The 16372-nt window shown below is 47.7% G+C and overlaps 1 protein-coding gene across 6 annotated transcripts in view; it reads right to left on the bottom strand.

Moving 5' to 3' along the window:
• DAAM2 (dishevelled associated activator of morphogenesis 2) overlaps positions 1 to 16372 on the bottom strand; it is a 114089-nt gene that overhangs the window by 24183 nt on the left and 73534 nt on the right. For all 6 annotated transcript variants that reach the window (XM_021937219.2, XM_021937224.2, XM_021937220.2 and 3 more), the window contains exons 4-14: positions 15870 to 15944; positions 15290 to 15384; positions 12525 to 12858; positions 11433 to 11543; positions 9945 to 10048; positions 8816 to 8882; positions 7006 to 7123; positions 4908 to 5046; positions 2270 to 2328; positions 1946 to 2130; positions 1054 to 1353 (exon numbers count right to left, since the gene is read on the bottom strand). In XM_021937219.2, the coding sequence (XP_021792911.1) occupies positions 1054 to 1353; positions 1946 to 2130; positions 2270 to 2328; positions 4908 to 5046; positions 7006 to 7123; positions 8816 to 8882; positions 9945 to 10048; positions 11433 to 11543; positions 12525 to 12858; positions 15290 to 15384; positions 15870 to 15944 (1587 nt within the window). The remainder of the gene's footprint in view (positions 1 to 1053; positions 1354 to 1945; positions 2131 to 2269; positions 2329 to 4907; positions 5047 to 7005; positions 7124 to 8815; positions 8883 to 9944; positions 10049 to 11432; positions 11544 to 12524; positions 12859 to 15289; positions 15385 to 15869; positions 15945 to 16372) is intronic.

Here is a 16372-nt window from a genome sequence, read left to right as displayed (position 1 = left end):
AACTCATCCCAGCCTCTCTAGGTGTTTCTTTGAACTCGCTTCCTAATTTGGCAGATCCTAAGCTCTGAGAGGACAATGGCATTTTCTTACTATTCATCTACCTGGTCTGCCATTAGGAGAAGAGCCCTAATAGATAGCTGACCACCTACTTAGCAATCTTGCATCTCTTTACTCTGCATTTGAGCTCACTGAAGCTCAAACACAATGGTACAGTTATGAGTTCACCAAGAGCTAGTCCAACAGGCCCATAGGATAAAGGTCAGTGTGGAATCCATTCATCCCAGCTTCAAATCCCAGTGAGCCAGCCTAACTGAAACCAGTTACCATGCAGGTGTTTACCTCAAGGACAAAGCTCCTAGTCCTCCTAATAGGACTGCCATTGTGCAGAACCAGAGGCAGGGCTTGGTCCTGGCTGGAACTGGCCTTCGATTGCTAGAGGTCTAATGCAACCAAGGGCATCTCTACTCTATGCTCATGAGAGTCCCACAGAGGAATCAACCCCCACCTGTGGTTCTGGGATTGGTGCTTATTAGTGGATAATACTCATTAGGGTCTCTCACTGCTGGTCCAGACATGAGGCTAGTGTGTGCAGCTTCCCCCAGGAAGATGTCAAAATGGATATGTCTTGCCATCAAACTCTTTAGTCCTTTGTATACAATGCCCTGATCTTTACCAAAACCTAGATGCTGGCCCAAGCTCTTTGCTTATTTTTCCATCCTTTCCTCCAAATGGACCCTGTCCTTGAATTCTACTCAGTGTTTGTCTTGCCTGTGACTCCATTAACCCTGGGCAAACACAAATTCCATTTGTAGACGACTTTGTCAACATGAGCATTGCTCCATGCCAAGCGTCTCTCCCAGGGTAGGTGTTTTCCCCATGGACCATGAGCTGCCTGGTACAGCAAACCCACTTTGTACATCTACATGACTGCCCTTACCCGCCACCAAAGAAAAGACCTGGAGTGGAGATCTGCAAACAAGGGGCAGGCGGTCCCTGAGGCTGACTGCCCTACTGTAGAAGAATGGGCCCGCCAGCCCCTTCCCAGACGCTTACCTCATTCAGCTTCACCCAGTTGAAGGACTTCAGCGGGTGGGAAGGCTGGGGGACACGCTTTTTCCTGAGTGGGACGTCACTGCTGGGGTAGGGGTCCTGAGGGAGGGGCAGGCCCATGCCGAGGCAAGGTGGGGCACCTGGGGGAGTCGGGGGTCCCCCGGGAGGAAGGGGTGGTGGCGGTGGAGGGGGACAACAGGCGAAGGGCAGAGGAGGAGGGGGTGGAGGCAGGTCATTGGTTGTCATTGAGGAAGACAAGGTAAGTGGGCCCCCTGGGGGTGGTGGGGAAGATACAGGGCCTGTCTGTGAGGAAACAGAAAAATCACAAGGACAAAGCTGTTAGCACCGATGCCATTCAGGTCTCCCACCTTGATTCCTCTCCTTACTCCTAGTCTCCTTCTATACTAGACCCCAAATCCTACCCTTACCTTCTACACACATTTGGCCCCATTTTCTCTCTCTGCATCCAAACATCTAACACACACAAACACACATACACTGCCATCCCCACAGACAGACACACAAGTCACACACATGGGCAGTGGACAATCAGAGTCATAGCCATCACGATGCAACAGCAGGATTGATCTATGCAGTTGTGTAGGTTACTGACTGCACAAGGTCTCCAGCTGAGAGGGAAGTGGATCCAATTCCAGCTGCACTCTGCTGTCCAAGGTGTGCTTCCTGGGACAGTGTCACCCAGAGGAAGGGACATTATTTTTCTAACTAACACAAAGGTGCCACCTGTACAGCCTCGAGGGTCTCTTCTATCCTGGCCCAAGGTCTCCATCTCTCTTCTCCTTCATGCTGGGCCTTTCCCACACCTGCTCTGGCCACCCTGTCCTGAAGCCCAGGGTCTTGGCTCAACTATGGAAAGGGGGAGATGTTTGCGTACTGAGAGTTCACTGAGCTGGGCTACCAGCTCTGCCACTTGTCCCCGAGCCTGGCGCAGCTCCTGGGACTCCCGGGCCAGCTTGTCCTTCATTTTGTTCAGCGTCCGCATCATCTCTTCCTTCTCCAACGTCTTTGTCTCGCATTCCCGCTCCTTCCTCTCCAGACGGCTCACAAGCTCCATGTGTTCTGGAATGGGGGTGGGACAGGAGAGGAAACAGGAGAGAATGTGAGCAATGTGGCCCCTTCCCTGGAAGGACATGGAGTTATGGGCTGGGCAGGGGAAGGGCATGTGGAGTGGACAGCGGGCTTAGGCAGAACCCCTCACCTTTCCGGAACTTCTCTGCCTGGTCTCGCCACTGTTTCACTTCGTTCTCGTTGATGAGCCTGGCAGGGCATAGAGGGAAGGGGCAATGTGATTGTTGACCACTGACTCACAGCTTCCCAGGAGACACCATCTCTCTACCCTCCAGGTGGGGACCCTGGTCTCCAATCTGTCCAGCCACATCAAGGGGGCTAGGATTTAGACTTCCCGGGTGTCTCTCCAGGTCCCCTGCCCCGTTCACATTATGTGTCTGTGGAGACCGTGAGAGAAAAGACCTTTAGATACCTTATAACCTGGCCCCTTTGTGATACAGCTGGAGCTACTGAGGCTCAGAGAACAGGGGTAGATTAATTAATGGTAGAACTAGGACTGAACCTCAGACTCCCCAAGAGTTGTATCATGACTTGCACCTCCTTGTAAAAATAGGTTTACCTTTAAAAGAGATCAAAATATTGGCCCTACCACGGTCCAGGTTTCCAAAGACCAATGTGTAAGAGCAAGAGACATCACCCACACCAGCAATACAGACTGAGTGTGTTCAGGGTGACACAGATGACAGCCTTGTTCATGCCAAGCTCTTGAAACTGTTCAAATTTAGCTTTTACCTTGACACCAAGGCCTAACAGAGGTGAAATCCCAAAGCGAGATCCCAAGAATCATTTCCTTTACAAATCTGAGAATGTGGAAGAGTTAGACCCATGACGTTTAGACCCAGGACACAGAGAACAGAGTATGGAGAGGGAGATATTTGGTGAAGACATTTCTTTGAAGAGGGCCACTGCTATTATCCCCAAGATGCTACCTCCTTCATCACCATCCAGGGAAGGGGTTTCTTTGGGCCCTCTCCTAGAGTTCTGATTCATGTTCCCTGAAGTTGGGAGGGAGGCAGGGTAGACTGGGGCCCTACTTGGAGCCAAGCAAAGCCCTGGGAGCAAAAGAAAGAGAACATTGCTATGCGGGGCCCTGCCAGCACTCCTAGAGTTTGTTGGCACAAGAGATTGCATGAGGGTTGCCCATGGGTCAGATTTAAGCCTCGTGGAGGAACTGGGGTGCAGTTATTACAGTCCCGTGCAAGAGGAGCTGTTTCCACCTGAGCGAAAAGTGGGAACATCTATACCATAAGTCTACAGGCACTGGACTGCCAGGGAACCAGGGGCTGACGGAAGGGCTGGAAGCAGCCAGCCAGCTGGAACAAAAATCTGGCATGGTCAGCGAGCTAGGTTTTGTAGTGAGAGGCACCCAGCAAGGAACTCCTGAAGATTCCAGGAACACACTGATGTCTTTAACCATATGCCAAGGTGAGAGAGCAGGAAGCCTGTTTACTAAATTACCTTATCAAGTAAGACCTTTTCCCTTTTTCCTTCCTGTCCCCAGGCTGCCTCTTCAGAGGGTCAGATGGGTTAATAGAAAGGAGGGGTGGGAGATAGAAGGGGTTACAGGGTAAACAGAACAGAGAAAAGGCAAATATCACACACAGACATATATGTATACATATGCACATACACACGCATACATACACACCCATTCCAGTTTCCTGGCCCTGGCTGGTGAAGGAGAAAGATTTAAGGCTAAATCATATCTAGAATGTCATGGTTTTTGTCGTCCTAGTTGTAGATTTCAGACTGTGTTGCACTTGAAAGTGATCTTAGGACTTCTGTTACCCAAGAAGGGGTAAAAACTTCATTGGACCTGAGGAGTTTTTAATCCTCTAGCAGTGGAAAAGATTGCCTACTAAATAGTGTAATGAATTAGTAAGAAATAAAACTAAAGTTACCTTTTGATCACTTTCCCAGTTGCACTTGTCCAACATACCAATTAGGATTTTAACTACATCAACATCTGACTATGCAAATGAAAACAGTAGCAAGAATAGCTGGAAAATAATTGTCTACTTGGCTTTGGAATGCAACATAATGAATCGAGAGCCAATTTATCTCCTTTAAGGGCAAGTGGCTCAAACTCATGCTGAAAGTTAAGTAAAAGCTTAAAATTAAAAATTAGTATGTTAATGTAAGGTCTTCTTATTAACTGATGTAAATTTAAATTTGTTTCTCTGTGTTTCTCTATCCGAGGTCAATAAACTATGGTAAACCAGAAGGCTTTAGGCTCTGACAACCTTATCCAGCAACCTCATGATTGAATGGTCAGGTTCTACGTCAGTGGTCAGCAAACTTTCTACAAAGGGCCAGAGTAAATATTTTAGGTTTTACACACCATGCACAGTCTCTGTCACTTATACTTGTGTTTGTTGTTTAAAATGTAAAAATTATTATTAGTTCATGGGCCATACACAAATAAGCTGGAGGACTGGAGTCAGCCCAGGCACAATACTTGGCTGACCCTCATTCTATGTTAATGTGTTTAAATTCCACGTGTCAGGTGGCTATTTAAATTTAAATGAAACAACCTTTAAGGTTCAGTTCCTTGGTCATACTAGCCATGTGTCAAGTACTCCATAGCCACATTGAACAGTAACGAAATGGCACTTTTTTCATTAGCTTAGAGAGTTCTGTTGGACAGTGCTGCCCCAGACTCATCTGGGGATGACTGGGTTGTGAAAGGGAGCTGAGGTTTCGCTGGTGAGACCAGAGAGAGATGAGGAAGGTGGAGGAAGACAGGGCAAAGGCTGGCCACTGCTCACATGTTGACGATGTTCTTGACATTGAAGTTCTCCAAGGGAGCCAGGTCAGGGTCCACACCCCGCTCATCCTGGAGGACAATCTGCTGGAGGATGCGGTCCAGGAGCTGCCACTGCTGGAAGTAGCCACCGTTCCGTTTGTCTGAGGGATGACAGGTATCATATCTTTCCTGAGCCCTGGAGTCCCCTAGGGCCCATCCTAGAGTCACTGCCTGGGCTCTGGCTGGTGAGGCATGCCCTTCTCCACCCATGGTAAGCTCCCAGTCTAGAGGAAGAGGCAATGCCATTGCTGATAATGGCAACTCACTGATTCAGTCATCTCTTGATTATCAGCAACTAGACTTCTACGGATGTGTCAGCCACCTCCCCAATATACTTCTCTACTCCCTGAAATACTTTCTGGCTGCCTTTCTTCCTTGTTTGGACCCTAAGCATACTATGCCCAGGAAATGCAGATTGCTTTTTACATTATCTGTAAAAACCACCTGCTCCAAAATATTACATGCTGAATAATGAAGTCTCCAGGGAAGTCTTTTGTAAAAAAATATTTTAGTATTATCTACACTATTACCCTACAGAGAAAGATGAAGAGAAACTGATTACAGGTGTGCACTGAGAGTCAAAATGAGTTAGAGAAGTGCTTAATGGAATTCGAGAAGATTTCTTGTGGAAGTGACCTTGAACTATGAAGGTAAAGGCAGAGTGTGTTGTGTGTGATCTCATAGAGTCTCACTCTCATCCCCTCTAATGATAGTCATCTGGCTGGACATGGACTTCCTTTTTATGTAATAACCAAAAACTCTCTTTCCTTGGTCCTTAATCCCTAGCACTTTATCTCTATTGACCATCATAAAAATCCAACAAGTTCAATCCTGACATCAAAGCAAACCACAATGCCTACAAGGTAGAATACTGAGTCTGCAAAGTCCCATTTTGGGGCAGAGTAGAAGAACCCATTCACATTGCCCATGGAACAGGAAACAGAGGAATCCCTGGGAGCACAAGAAGTCAGGTTTCCCAGAGATGTATATGTCCTCCATGAAGACCTTCTGCAATGAGCTTTGGAGAACTGATAGCTTCTTAATTCAGGTCACTGCGTCTATCCTGTCCACCAGTCTACTGACACATGCATTGCAAAGTGGTATCATTTACCGTCTACCTTTCACCCAGCAAAATCGTGTAAAGCCAGGTCACTAGCTCACAGAGGCAGAACATGTTTTATCTTAACCCTTGACCCCACAGAACCAAAATGCTTTCTCTATGTAAATATCTCGCTGAGCCTCAGGTTCATTCACTATTCAAATGGACATAATGTGTATTCCTTAGGTCTTTCTAAGGTTCAGAGACAATGTGCTAAAGGACCTCACATCATGCCTGGCCCAGAGTTGGCACACAATAAGTCACAGTTGCCATCACTGTCACTATGATTGCTGACACCACCAACATCAACCATTATGGTGGGCCACACGTGATTTCAAAATATTCTCTTTGTGAAGAGCTTAAGTACCAAGGGGTGCAGTTAAAGCTCATTTCAAATTGCATTCTGGAGTGGCTATTAGCAATTATGTACAATTTATTCAATCACTGTGCACACCTGGATCTTAAGAACTTAGCCATCTGCTCCCGTAGATGCTGACATTTGGTATTTGTAGGCAGAAGTAGGGGCAAGAGTGTAAGAGGGGAAGCCAACAAGGACTAGATAAAGGAGTTGATAAAACCTTAAGAAAAAAACAACCATGTTCATTCCACATCTGTGCTACTCCCCCAAGCACAAAACTTTTTGGAACTCCCCACCCCCATCATGAGCTGAACGCTGAGCTATTTAATTTTGCAATGATCAAGCTACTGTTTCTGGACTAGGATGTCGGAGTTTCTCAGGGCCAAGTCCCCAGCTCCTTCCCCACATGACAGTGGAAGACCTGGCCCCAAGGAGGGAAGAAAAAGCAGGGGCCTCTGTCATGGGGCCTGGCCTCCCAAGAGCAAGTGCACAGGGAGACATGGTCACACTCCCCAATCCAGGGAGGTCCTAAAGTCTTGTCTCAACCTGCCCCAAGTCAAGGCTCAGGCCAGTCGAGGGAAGCAGCAAGTACAGGGTACTTACAAGGCATCTGCAGGCAGTGGTGCAGCACAGAGAGCAGGCAGGGGTAGGCCTCTGTGTACTTCAGCTTCCTGTGGATCAGCTCGAACATCTGGGAAGCACTCTTGGTGTCGATGTGGACCTGGGAGAGAAGAGGGCACAGTGATCGGGGGTAGGCAGCAGAGGAAATCAGCAGGAGAGAGAAGACCCTGCTTCCTTCCACTACGCCCTGTCTCATAGGAGAGGTTTTCTTCCCCTGCCTCTGGCCCAGGCTTAAAAAGAGAGAGACAAAAGGAAGAGGGAGATAGTCAATTATGTAAACTAGAGTTTCTCTGTCTCAGCACTATTGGCATCTTGGGTCAGATAATTCCTCATTGTGGGGGCTGGGGGCTGTCCTGTGCATTGTAGGTTGTGTGTCAGCACCCCAGCCTCTCCTTAGCAGATGCCAGTGGCACCCCCTCACACAAGTCAAAATGTCTTCAGATGTTGCAAATGTCCCCGGGGGAGATGAGAGCAAACTCGCCCCTGCTTGAGAACTACTGATCCAAACTCAGGGAAGGGAGCAGGGGCATAGAAGTTTCAAAGTAGCAGGTGGCATGTGGCGCAGGTCCACCACCTGGGTTCAAACCCCAGATCTACGCTTTAGTTGTGCGATGACAGGCAAGCTGCTTATCCCCTCTAACCTCTGTTTCTGTATCTATAAATCCAGGGCTTTTGTGAAAATATAATGGGATGCACTCAGTGACTGTAAAGCACCACCCAAAAGTAGCTTTCTATTTGGATAGGGATTTTATAATACAATAAAGCAGAGTTGTGTGCTTTCAGGGTTGCTGAGGCTAAAATGAAAATACAATTTAGTTTACTAAGCATGATCTGGTTAGGGATGGGGAGAGGGGACTCAGGAAGTTGCTGGAAGGCAGGGGAAAGTCAGCCCAGGAAAGGTGTTTGAGACTAATCACATGTAATAACTTGCTCCCTTTCCTTTGGGGGTTTCAGTCTCCTCCTAGGCTGATGCCTTCCCAGGGGAGGCTTCCACAGCCAGCATACTGCCAAGGCTCTGGAAGTGGGATGTGATGGTTCATTTTAGGGGTCAACCTGATTGGATCAAGGGATACCCAGATAGCTGGTATGCTCAGAAAGCATTCTTTCTGAGTGTGTCTGTGAGGGTGTTTCTCAAAGAGACTGGCATTTGAGTCAGAGGACTGAGTAAGGAACATCCCACACCAGCTCCACCACAGCACAGGGCCTGGAGAAATGGCTGTGGGGCCACCTAGAACCCTACTACCATACTGCCATCGCTCCATCCTATGGGCTGCTCATCATCCAATTAGCTTAGGGTCTGGAGGAACAAAAAGGCCAATGAAAGGTGAATTTTCTGTCTCCCTCTTCTGGAGCCAGGACACCCTTCTTTTCCTGCCCTTGGACATCAGAACAGTAGGCTCTCCAGCTTTTGGACTCCAGAACTTGCTCCAGTGGTCCCTTAGGTTCTGAGGCCCCTGGCCTTAGACTGAGCCATGCTACTGGCTTCCCTGTTTCTCCATGCAATAACTCCGGCCTGTCATGGGATTTCTCAGCCTTCATAGTTGTGTGAGCCAATTCCCCTAATAAATGCTCTCTCATCTATCCATCTCTATATGTATCCTATTGGTTGTGTTTCTATGGAGAACTCTGATCACAGGACCTGGCCATGGGGGTGCCCACCAGGGAACCAGCCCACACCAGCCCTGCCACAGCACAGGGTCTAGAAAAGTGGCTCTGGGGCCACCAGGAACCCTACTGCCCTATTGCAATCGCTCCACCCTATTGCAATCACTCCACCCTGCCGGCTCCTCACCATGTCAAACCTCCTGGCTAGCTCCAGGTCATCCTCATTCCGCACCATCTCGAAGAAGTCTAAATGTCTAGACAGAATGGGGAGGCAGAGAGATAGACGTTACAGCCAGGACACACCCTTGGTTGAGGGTTACAGCCCCTTTGAGCCCCCCACTGGCTAAATCTGAAAGCTTCATTCAAGCAAAGTGAAGGCAAAATGGGAAAGAAGCTGCTGTTTGTAGGACACCCATTGTCTGACCTTTATAAGATCCCATGACCTTCCTTCGGGGAGGCCAATCTAGGGTCCCTTCACCTTAGAATGGGCTTCTATACTTTGGCACTACTGACATTTTGGGCTTGCTTATCCTTGGTTGTGGGAGGCTGATCTGTGAGGATGTTTAGCGGCATCCCCAACCTCTACCTCCTAGATGCCAGCAGGACCCCCCAGTGTGACAACCAAGAATGTAATGTCTGCAGGCATTGCCCAGTGTCTCTCAGTTGAGGACATCAGCCCTATGTCTATTTTCCCCAGTACTTTCATAGGGTCTCCAAGTCAGTCCTCAAAACTGATCTCTCCCTCATTTTCTATCCTCATGCACACATCCACTCATTCCACCTCAAAAGGATCCATTCTCTGTCCCTTAAAACCTAGTGTAATAAAATAGCCTAAATGAATGGAACAGAACCAGTGGGGCCTCACTGGTACCACATGGGAACATAATTGTGCCCTTGGATCAACAAGGGCTTTATAGCAAGCATTTTGGGTGGGACATTTCTTTGTTGAGCAGAAAGGTTCTGTGGGACATTTAGCATTCCTGGCCCCCAACAACCAATACCAGTACTGCCCACCACCAACCAGTTTGAAAACCAAAGAACACCCTCACATATTTCCACATGCCCCCCAGGGGGCAGTACTGCGATGGTTGAGGGCTACTGGGTTCACCTGTCTATAACATCGGAGATGAGACAAGCCGGTCAGCAAAGAGGACAGGCAAGGGCACCCCTGCCCCCCACAGAACTGATTCTGAATCTATGCTGGGTATGGCAGCTGGCCTCCAGAGGGAAGGGCAGCCTTCACAAAGGTCCCAACCATCCCCATCTGAGGCACTGTCCCCGCAGGTTTGCAATGGAGACGGTTGCTTGGACCTTACTTGTCCAGGATGGCATTTTCATGTTGCCGGAGCTTGTCAATCACAGGCTGTATCCCCAGCATCAGGAATTCATACCGTAGATGTAGGCGGAACTCCAGATTATCCTGGGGGTCACGAAGGGAGGGCCAGACTCATTGGCAGATCTCAATTTCCACAACATCCCCAGTGGAGCCCTCGTCACCACCCTAGCCACAGACCCAACACACCTCCCACAGCTAACTCACCTGGAGCTGCTTCAAGTCCCAGAGCTCCAAGAAAGAACAGAGACCTTATTTCTTAGTCTAAAGCAAGCCCAGCTTCTTTTAGGTCTCCTGCCCCACTTCCTTCAAGCCCCTTGCCAGTTTTTGCCTTCAGCATCAAAGAGCAGTGTTGTACAGTGACATGGAGCACAAGCTTTGGAATCAGATAGATCTTGGATCTGGTCTTGTGACCTTGGGAAAGCTTTTAGTTTCCCCATTTGTGAAATGGTCATAACATGACTAATCTACAGGGATGACACTTGTTACAATTCCCTGATGAGGTGTGGTTACCAGCTAATCAGAGCACATGACAGCCATGAAAAGCTGGTACCAACAAAGGTGATGTTAGCACCTGAGGGGAAGATTATTCCCCCAACCGGCCTTCCCTAACCCAGGGCATAAGGACAAATTGTTTAAAAAAAAAAAAAAGTTTTCCTAGCAGAAAAAAAGGGAAAGTAAAGATCATTAAATTGCTCCCTTTGCCCCTTTTGTCCTTCAAGTTAACCTTGACCAGGGCATCTGATTGCCTTAGAATTTGGAATGTTCACCTGCTTTTCAAGTTCTTCTACTGTTGCTTTTTTTTTTTTTTTCTTTGAGACAGAGTTTTGCCCTTGTCCTCTAGGCTAGAGTGCAATCATGCAATCTCGGCTCACTGCAACCTCCACCTCCCAGGTTCAAGTGATTCTCCTGCCTCAGCCTCCCAAGTAGCTGGGATTACAGGTGACCGCCACCACACTCACCTAATTTTTGTATTTTTTTAGTGGAGACGGAGTTTCACCCTGTTGACCAGACTGGACTCAAACTCCTGACCTCAGGTGATCCACCTGCCTAGGCCTCTCAAAGTGCTGGGACTACAGGCATGAGCCACCACGCCCGGCCTGTTGCTATTTTTATACTTCAAGAATCCCATTCTGACCCCAAAAGTAAGGGAGACCAGAAGGCATACCTAACAGAAGGCACTAGAAGAACATGACCAGCCAACCAGAAAACAGTCCAGAAACAGCTCCCTACAAACAAGGTCCCAAACTCGCCCTCCTCCCGCCAATGATTCCCCACCGCCCTAAGCCAGCATCAGCCAGCTCAGCTCTGGGTCTGTTCACAATGCATGATGCTACCTATGCAGGCAACTCCCCAGGAGCCCTCCCAGGTTTAATATCAAAAGCAATTATTGGGGAAGCAACACACTCACACACTCTACCCCAGGTCCAGAAAGTCAGGGAACAGCAAGGGCAAGGAGAAGGCACCCCACCTCTCCAGCTCCAGCATTGAGGACTGCATTGATGAAGGACATGATGGCTGTTTTCAGATTCACTTCATCCCGGTACCGGCCCAGACTTCGGTCTAACTCGTTCAGCAGGGTCTAGGTGGAAACGCAGGACACAGCAGGAGAGGGCTGAGTCCCCCCCAAGTGTGGCCTTTTTGCAACTTTACTCCTGTCGCCTCCACTACCTAGAATACCCCATCTGCTCTCTCCATCTAATCAGGTCTGTCCAATTTACTCTGGGCTGCCCCAAACCTCACCTCTGCCTAGAAAATTCCCTTGCCTCTCCTCACCTCAGTGGCAGTGTTGCCTCACTTCCTCTCCACTCAACCTTTGGGGCTTGGTCTACATGGTTGAGCAGTGCTTCAGTGCCGCTTTATCATCGTGCTCCAGCTGTTTACAGCTCATATGTATTCCCTGCCTAGCTCCTTTATGGTATGGACGCTGCTTTTATCCCTTTTCCATCTTCTGCAGAGTCAGGACCCAGTTTTGGGCAATAAACTATAGGGTTTGTAACATCAGTTCCCATCTCTATGGACTTACTCTGTGCCAGGCACTGTGCTAAGATACTTCATATTTACTATTCATCTCATTGACACTTTTCTGGGCAGGTCAGGGAAAGAAAAGAGAATAGCATGGCTGAAGCCCCCAGGGATGATCCCAGTGTTCCACATTAGGCATTGGCTCAAGCATAGCACCTAAAATCTCTATCTCAGCAATTGCACTCAATTCAACAATTCTTGACTGAGTCCCTATCATGAGCCAGGTGTTGAGGTTGGAGATGTAGAGCCCCAAAAATAATGCAGGCCAATATTCCAGCTTCCAGGAACCCACTGACTAGTAAGGAGGACAAGTCCATTTCCCACCCAAACTCATAACTCTTAAGGCCCTGCATGTGTTTTTATACAAGCCTTCGAGGTCCCAGTACTCTTCGCCTGTTACCTTCCAGGAGCAGGCATGCAGACCACATTACCTTCCTTTTTCCCCAGTTTCTGCTGCAAAGTGTCTTCAGGCTCTCACTCACGTGTGACATCCTCCGTCCCACCCAGCTGGCATCCCGCCTCCAGCTAGGCCCCTCACCTGGAAGCGGGTTCGCTCCGCTGCGTACACCTGATAGTGCAGCATGGCCTGCAGCACCTTCTTGTGGCCACCAGGCACGAGGCACACAGCACCCAGGATCTCCAGCACAGCCACCTTGGTCTTGCTGTTCTCTGTGCGCAGGCTCTGGGCTATGGTACTAATGGCCTCAGGCTGTGCCAGCACATGTGCCCGCCCCTGGGAGTTGTTCATCAATGCTTTGATGCAGCCGATGAGCGAGGTGTGGATGCGGCTCTCACAGGTGGCATGGTCCATGCTCCGGAGAAAATTTAGCAGACAGGTCAAGCCCTCCAGCTCAATGAAGCGGGTCACAAACCTACAAATCAGAGCCATTAACAAATAAAATGTATTGTATTTGCATATGATTCTGCGTACACTTTGCAAATAGTTACCCACTTACCCGTGCACCACCATGCACCTTGTCCCACCTACAGTAGCTACTTGGCTTATTTGTAGTTTATCTAAAGCACTGAAATCCTATCATCTTCACAAAAGACTTGTGTCTTATTTGCATTTTAAATACTGTGCTTTTGCATATCATTGTCAGTTGCATAGCTAAAATAGTATGAATGTGAAGGGGATGATCATGATAATTATCAGAGCTGTTAAACCTCAACACTCCTCTCCAGTGAGGATGGAGATTAAGAGAATTACAGTCAGATAATAAAGAGGACTTCCAGATAGGAAGGCCATCAGAGTCATCGAGTCATGGGGTTAAACCTAGGGAAGCTACATTTCAAGTGATCCTAAAGAAAATAGCAGAGTTATCTATCTTGAATGTTAGCAAAAAAAAAAAAAAAAATTAAAACCCATTTAGCTCAGGGGTTCTTAATTTGGAGTCTGTTCTGCTGAAGAATCTATAGATAGCATTCACAGATCCAAGGACTTGGGTGGGAAAAGAAAATTACATTTTTATTTTTGGTAACTTCTAATTAAAATTTAGCATTTTCCTCAATGACGAATATCGGCAATAAATGACAGTAGTAGTAAATGACAGTAGCACAATCTGTGACTCTGTCACCCCAAGAAATCACAGCCATTTTCATACCAAATTACAGTTGTACCAGGTATCTCAAAATACCATTTGCACTCCTCAGTACTTCAAAATTATGATGGTTATCAGACTCGCAGCTGGCTCTTGCTATTTAAGGTATAAAGAAGCACAATTCATTGCTATCTCACTTTTATTATTTGTAGCTGTATTTTCATTATTTGTTCATCCTATCTTTGTATCTATTATTTAAAACATCATTCCTGAGAAGCAGTCCATAGGTTTCACCTGGGTGTCGGATGTCCATGGCATGCTCACACACACAGGTACCCTTGATTTAGTAAAATAATTAATGATCTAAGAAAACTATTATAAATAACATTACTTATCCCAAGTGTATTTGTGTTTATGTTATTATACAAATACGCCTAGAAAATATAAGAATGTGCTCTCAGACTAAGTTGTTAACAATAGGTATTTTTTTATTTTTTTCTGTTACATGCTTTTCTGCATGCCATAAACTTTCCACAATGACAACGTGTGACTTTTGTTATCAGAATATTATTAAGGGAAATTACAATAAGTTGGGGTAGGAGACAAACCTGGCAACTTCCCTTCAACCCCTGTATTTCCTGACTACCTCATCCTTTCCTCTCTCCCCTTCCCATTCCAGAACCCCACCACTACCAGAATGACAAGAGACAATTAGGATGTTCCCATTCTTCTTGAGGCTATGTCTAGTCTCCTGGAGAAAGAGCTCAGCTCCGACAACATAGACACCCCCACGCAATGGATGGCTAGCTCTTTGCCAGGGGAAGAGTGGAGGGCAGCTCCCGATTGTTTGCTCATTTCCATGGTGTAAATGCTCCCAGCATAGCCAATTTCAAGCTACAGACTGATGTCATTGAATGCAGAGTTGGGAAGAGATGCATATTTCATAGTGTTTCCATGTACATACAATGCATGTAAACTCAAAAGTGTACATTATAGTAAATGTAGAAAAATAATTGGGTAATTTGGGAGTGAAGAGTTTCAAGTAGTTATTACCTTTGTTTTGATACAACTTATTGAATCTTAAACTTATATAATTGAAATTTTAATCATAGCTACGTTTAACCACCAGCTTACAAAATTGCTGAAAATTTGACAGTCGTCATTCGCCAGCTGGTACGAGCCAGTTCCAGCACACCACGGGGCAGACCCAAACACAAGGAGACCCACTTTGGGCCCCACACATTGTGGCCTGGGAAGGGAAAGGGTCCTCCTATGGCTCCAGGACTTCTACCGCTTTTCCCATTCTAGATGGCAAATCCCATCCAGAGACACCACACCCCCCCCCCTAGTGGCTGGAGTACTTCTCTACCCGCGCGTTCCTCCTTTCCTGGATGGGGTGCTCACCCTGCCCCCTCATCCTCAGACGGCTCTTTCTTATGTACCTTGTCCATTTGGTCACCCTCCTATTCTATCCCCTTACCAAAAATGAATCAATAAATTTTAGAAAGCACTTGCCCTCGATTCCTCTTTAGAGAGCTCCTCAGGACCTGAGGTTTATCCCACTTTCCCAGGCTTCTCTCCCCTCCTCCCAAGCCCTGGCAGCCTCCCAGGAGAGGAGTAGGGGCTGGGAAGTGAAGTCAGGTGAGGCAGAGTTGGCCAGGAGGACCGGCATGGGAGCAGAGCACTGCACAGGGCTTCAGGAAGGCAAAGAGACCAACTGTGAAGGGACTTGGCAGGAAGCAAAAGGGGGAAACTGAGTTACCTCATAGGCTGTGTCCGGAGGGCCGTCTTCAGGTCTTCCACGACTTGGTTCCTCATCTCCGTCTCCTCCTCATCAAACGCGTACAGACTCTGCATCTGAGGGCCAGCAGGTAGAAGGGGACAGAAGTCACGCTGGGCTGCCTGTCTCCCAACCCCCTGCACTCCAGCCCAGGTGTGACCCAGGGGCCATGCTTGCCTCAGAAAGGGTGAGGCCTCGGGGAATGGTTTACTGAGACCGACTGTTGGCCCCTGGGAAGACCTAGATTCTGGGCTGGGACTTCACTTTCCTTATCTGTGAAATGGGGAGAATTACTGGCCTGGTTTATTTCCCAAGTTTGTGTGATGCCCACATGGATTTTAAAATGTTTAAATGGTTGGGGGACTCTGAGATTGCACAGAGGAGGGGTGGATTACCTTAAAATTTCATGAATAACTGGAAAGCTGAACTCCAGTGAGTGGGCAGTGGGGCGCTGAGGAGCAGGAAAAGGCAGTTTGGTGTGTCAGGGGTGGGGGCTGGGGGGATCACTCTCTGCCTTAGCCTTTCCAGGTCAGGGCAGGGCAGGAGAGGGGCGGCCACTCACCGCAGCCATGGAGTTGATGCGGTCAATGTAATAGTCAGGCCAGCTGGTCGCCAGCTTGTTGGGGTCCTCCTGCTCCTGAAACAAGAAAAAGGATAGCATGGACCAACAGGCAAGGCAGGCCCGTGGCCTGAGATCCTGAGCTTCATTCAATGTCAGCAGAGGGATTCATTTCACAGCTCTGCCCACGTGGGGTGGGCTGGAGGAAATTACATGCTCTCCCAGGCTTCCATTTCTCCCTTGGTGAAATACAGATGATGAACATTGACTCTCATGGCCAGCCAATGACACGGGCAGAAACCATGCAGGTGTGTGTACTTTCAGTGAGCAACATGCACCATTTTTTAAAAATTCTTTTCTCTTGTTCTGTTTGCTCAGCTTGTAGTTAATGAAATGTAATTTCCTGGCTGTTAAATCTAATTCAAATTTGTGTTTATTTTTATACATCTTTTTACTTTTTCTGATAATCTCATTCTCATATTTTACAAAAGTATTGGTCTGTGACA

This window comes from Papio anubis, chromosome 6 (genome assembly GCF_008728515.1).
Source record: "Papio anubis isolate 15944 chromosome 6, Panubis1.0, whole genome shotgun sequence".
NCBI classification, from domain to species: Eukaryota; Metazoa; Chordata; class Mammalia; order Primates; family Cercopithecidae; genus Papio; species Papio anubis.
Note: the sequence above shows the minus strand (reverse complement) of the source record. Positions and strands in the feature narration are given on the sequence as shown.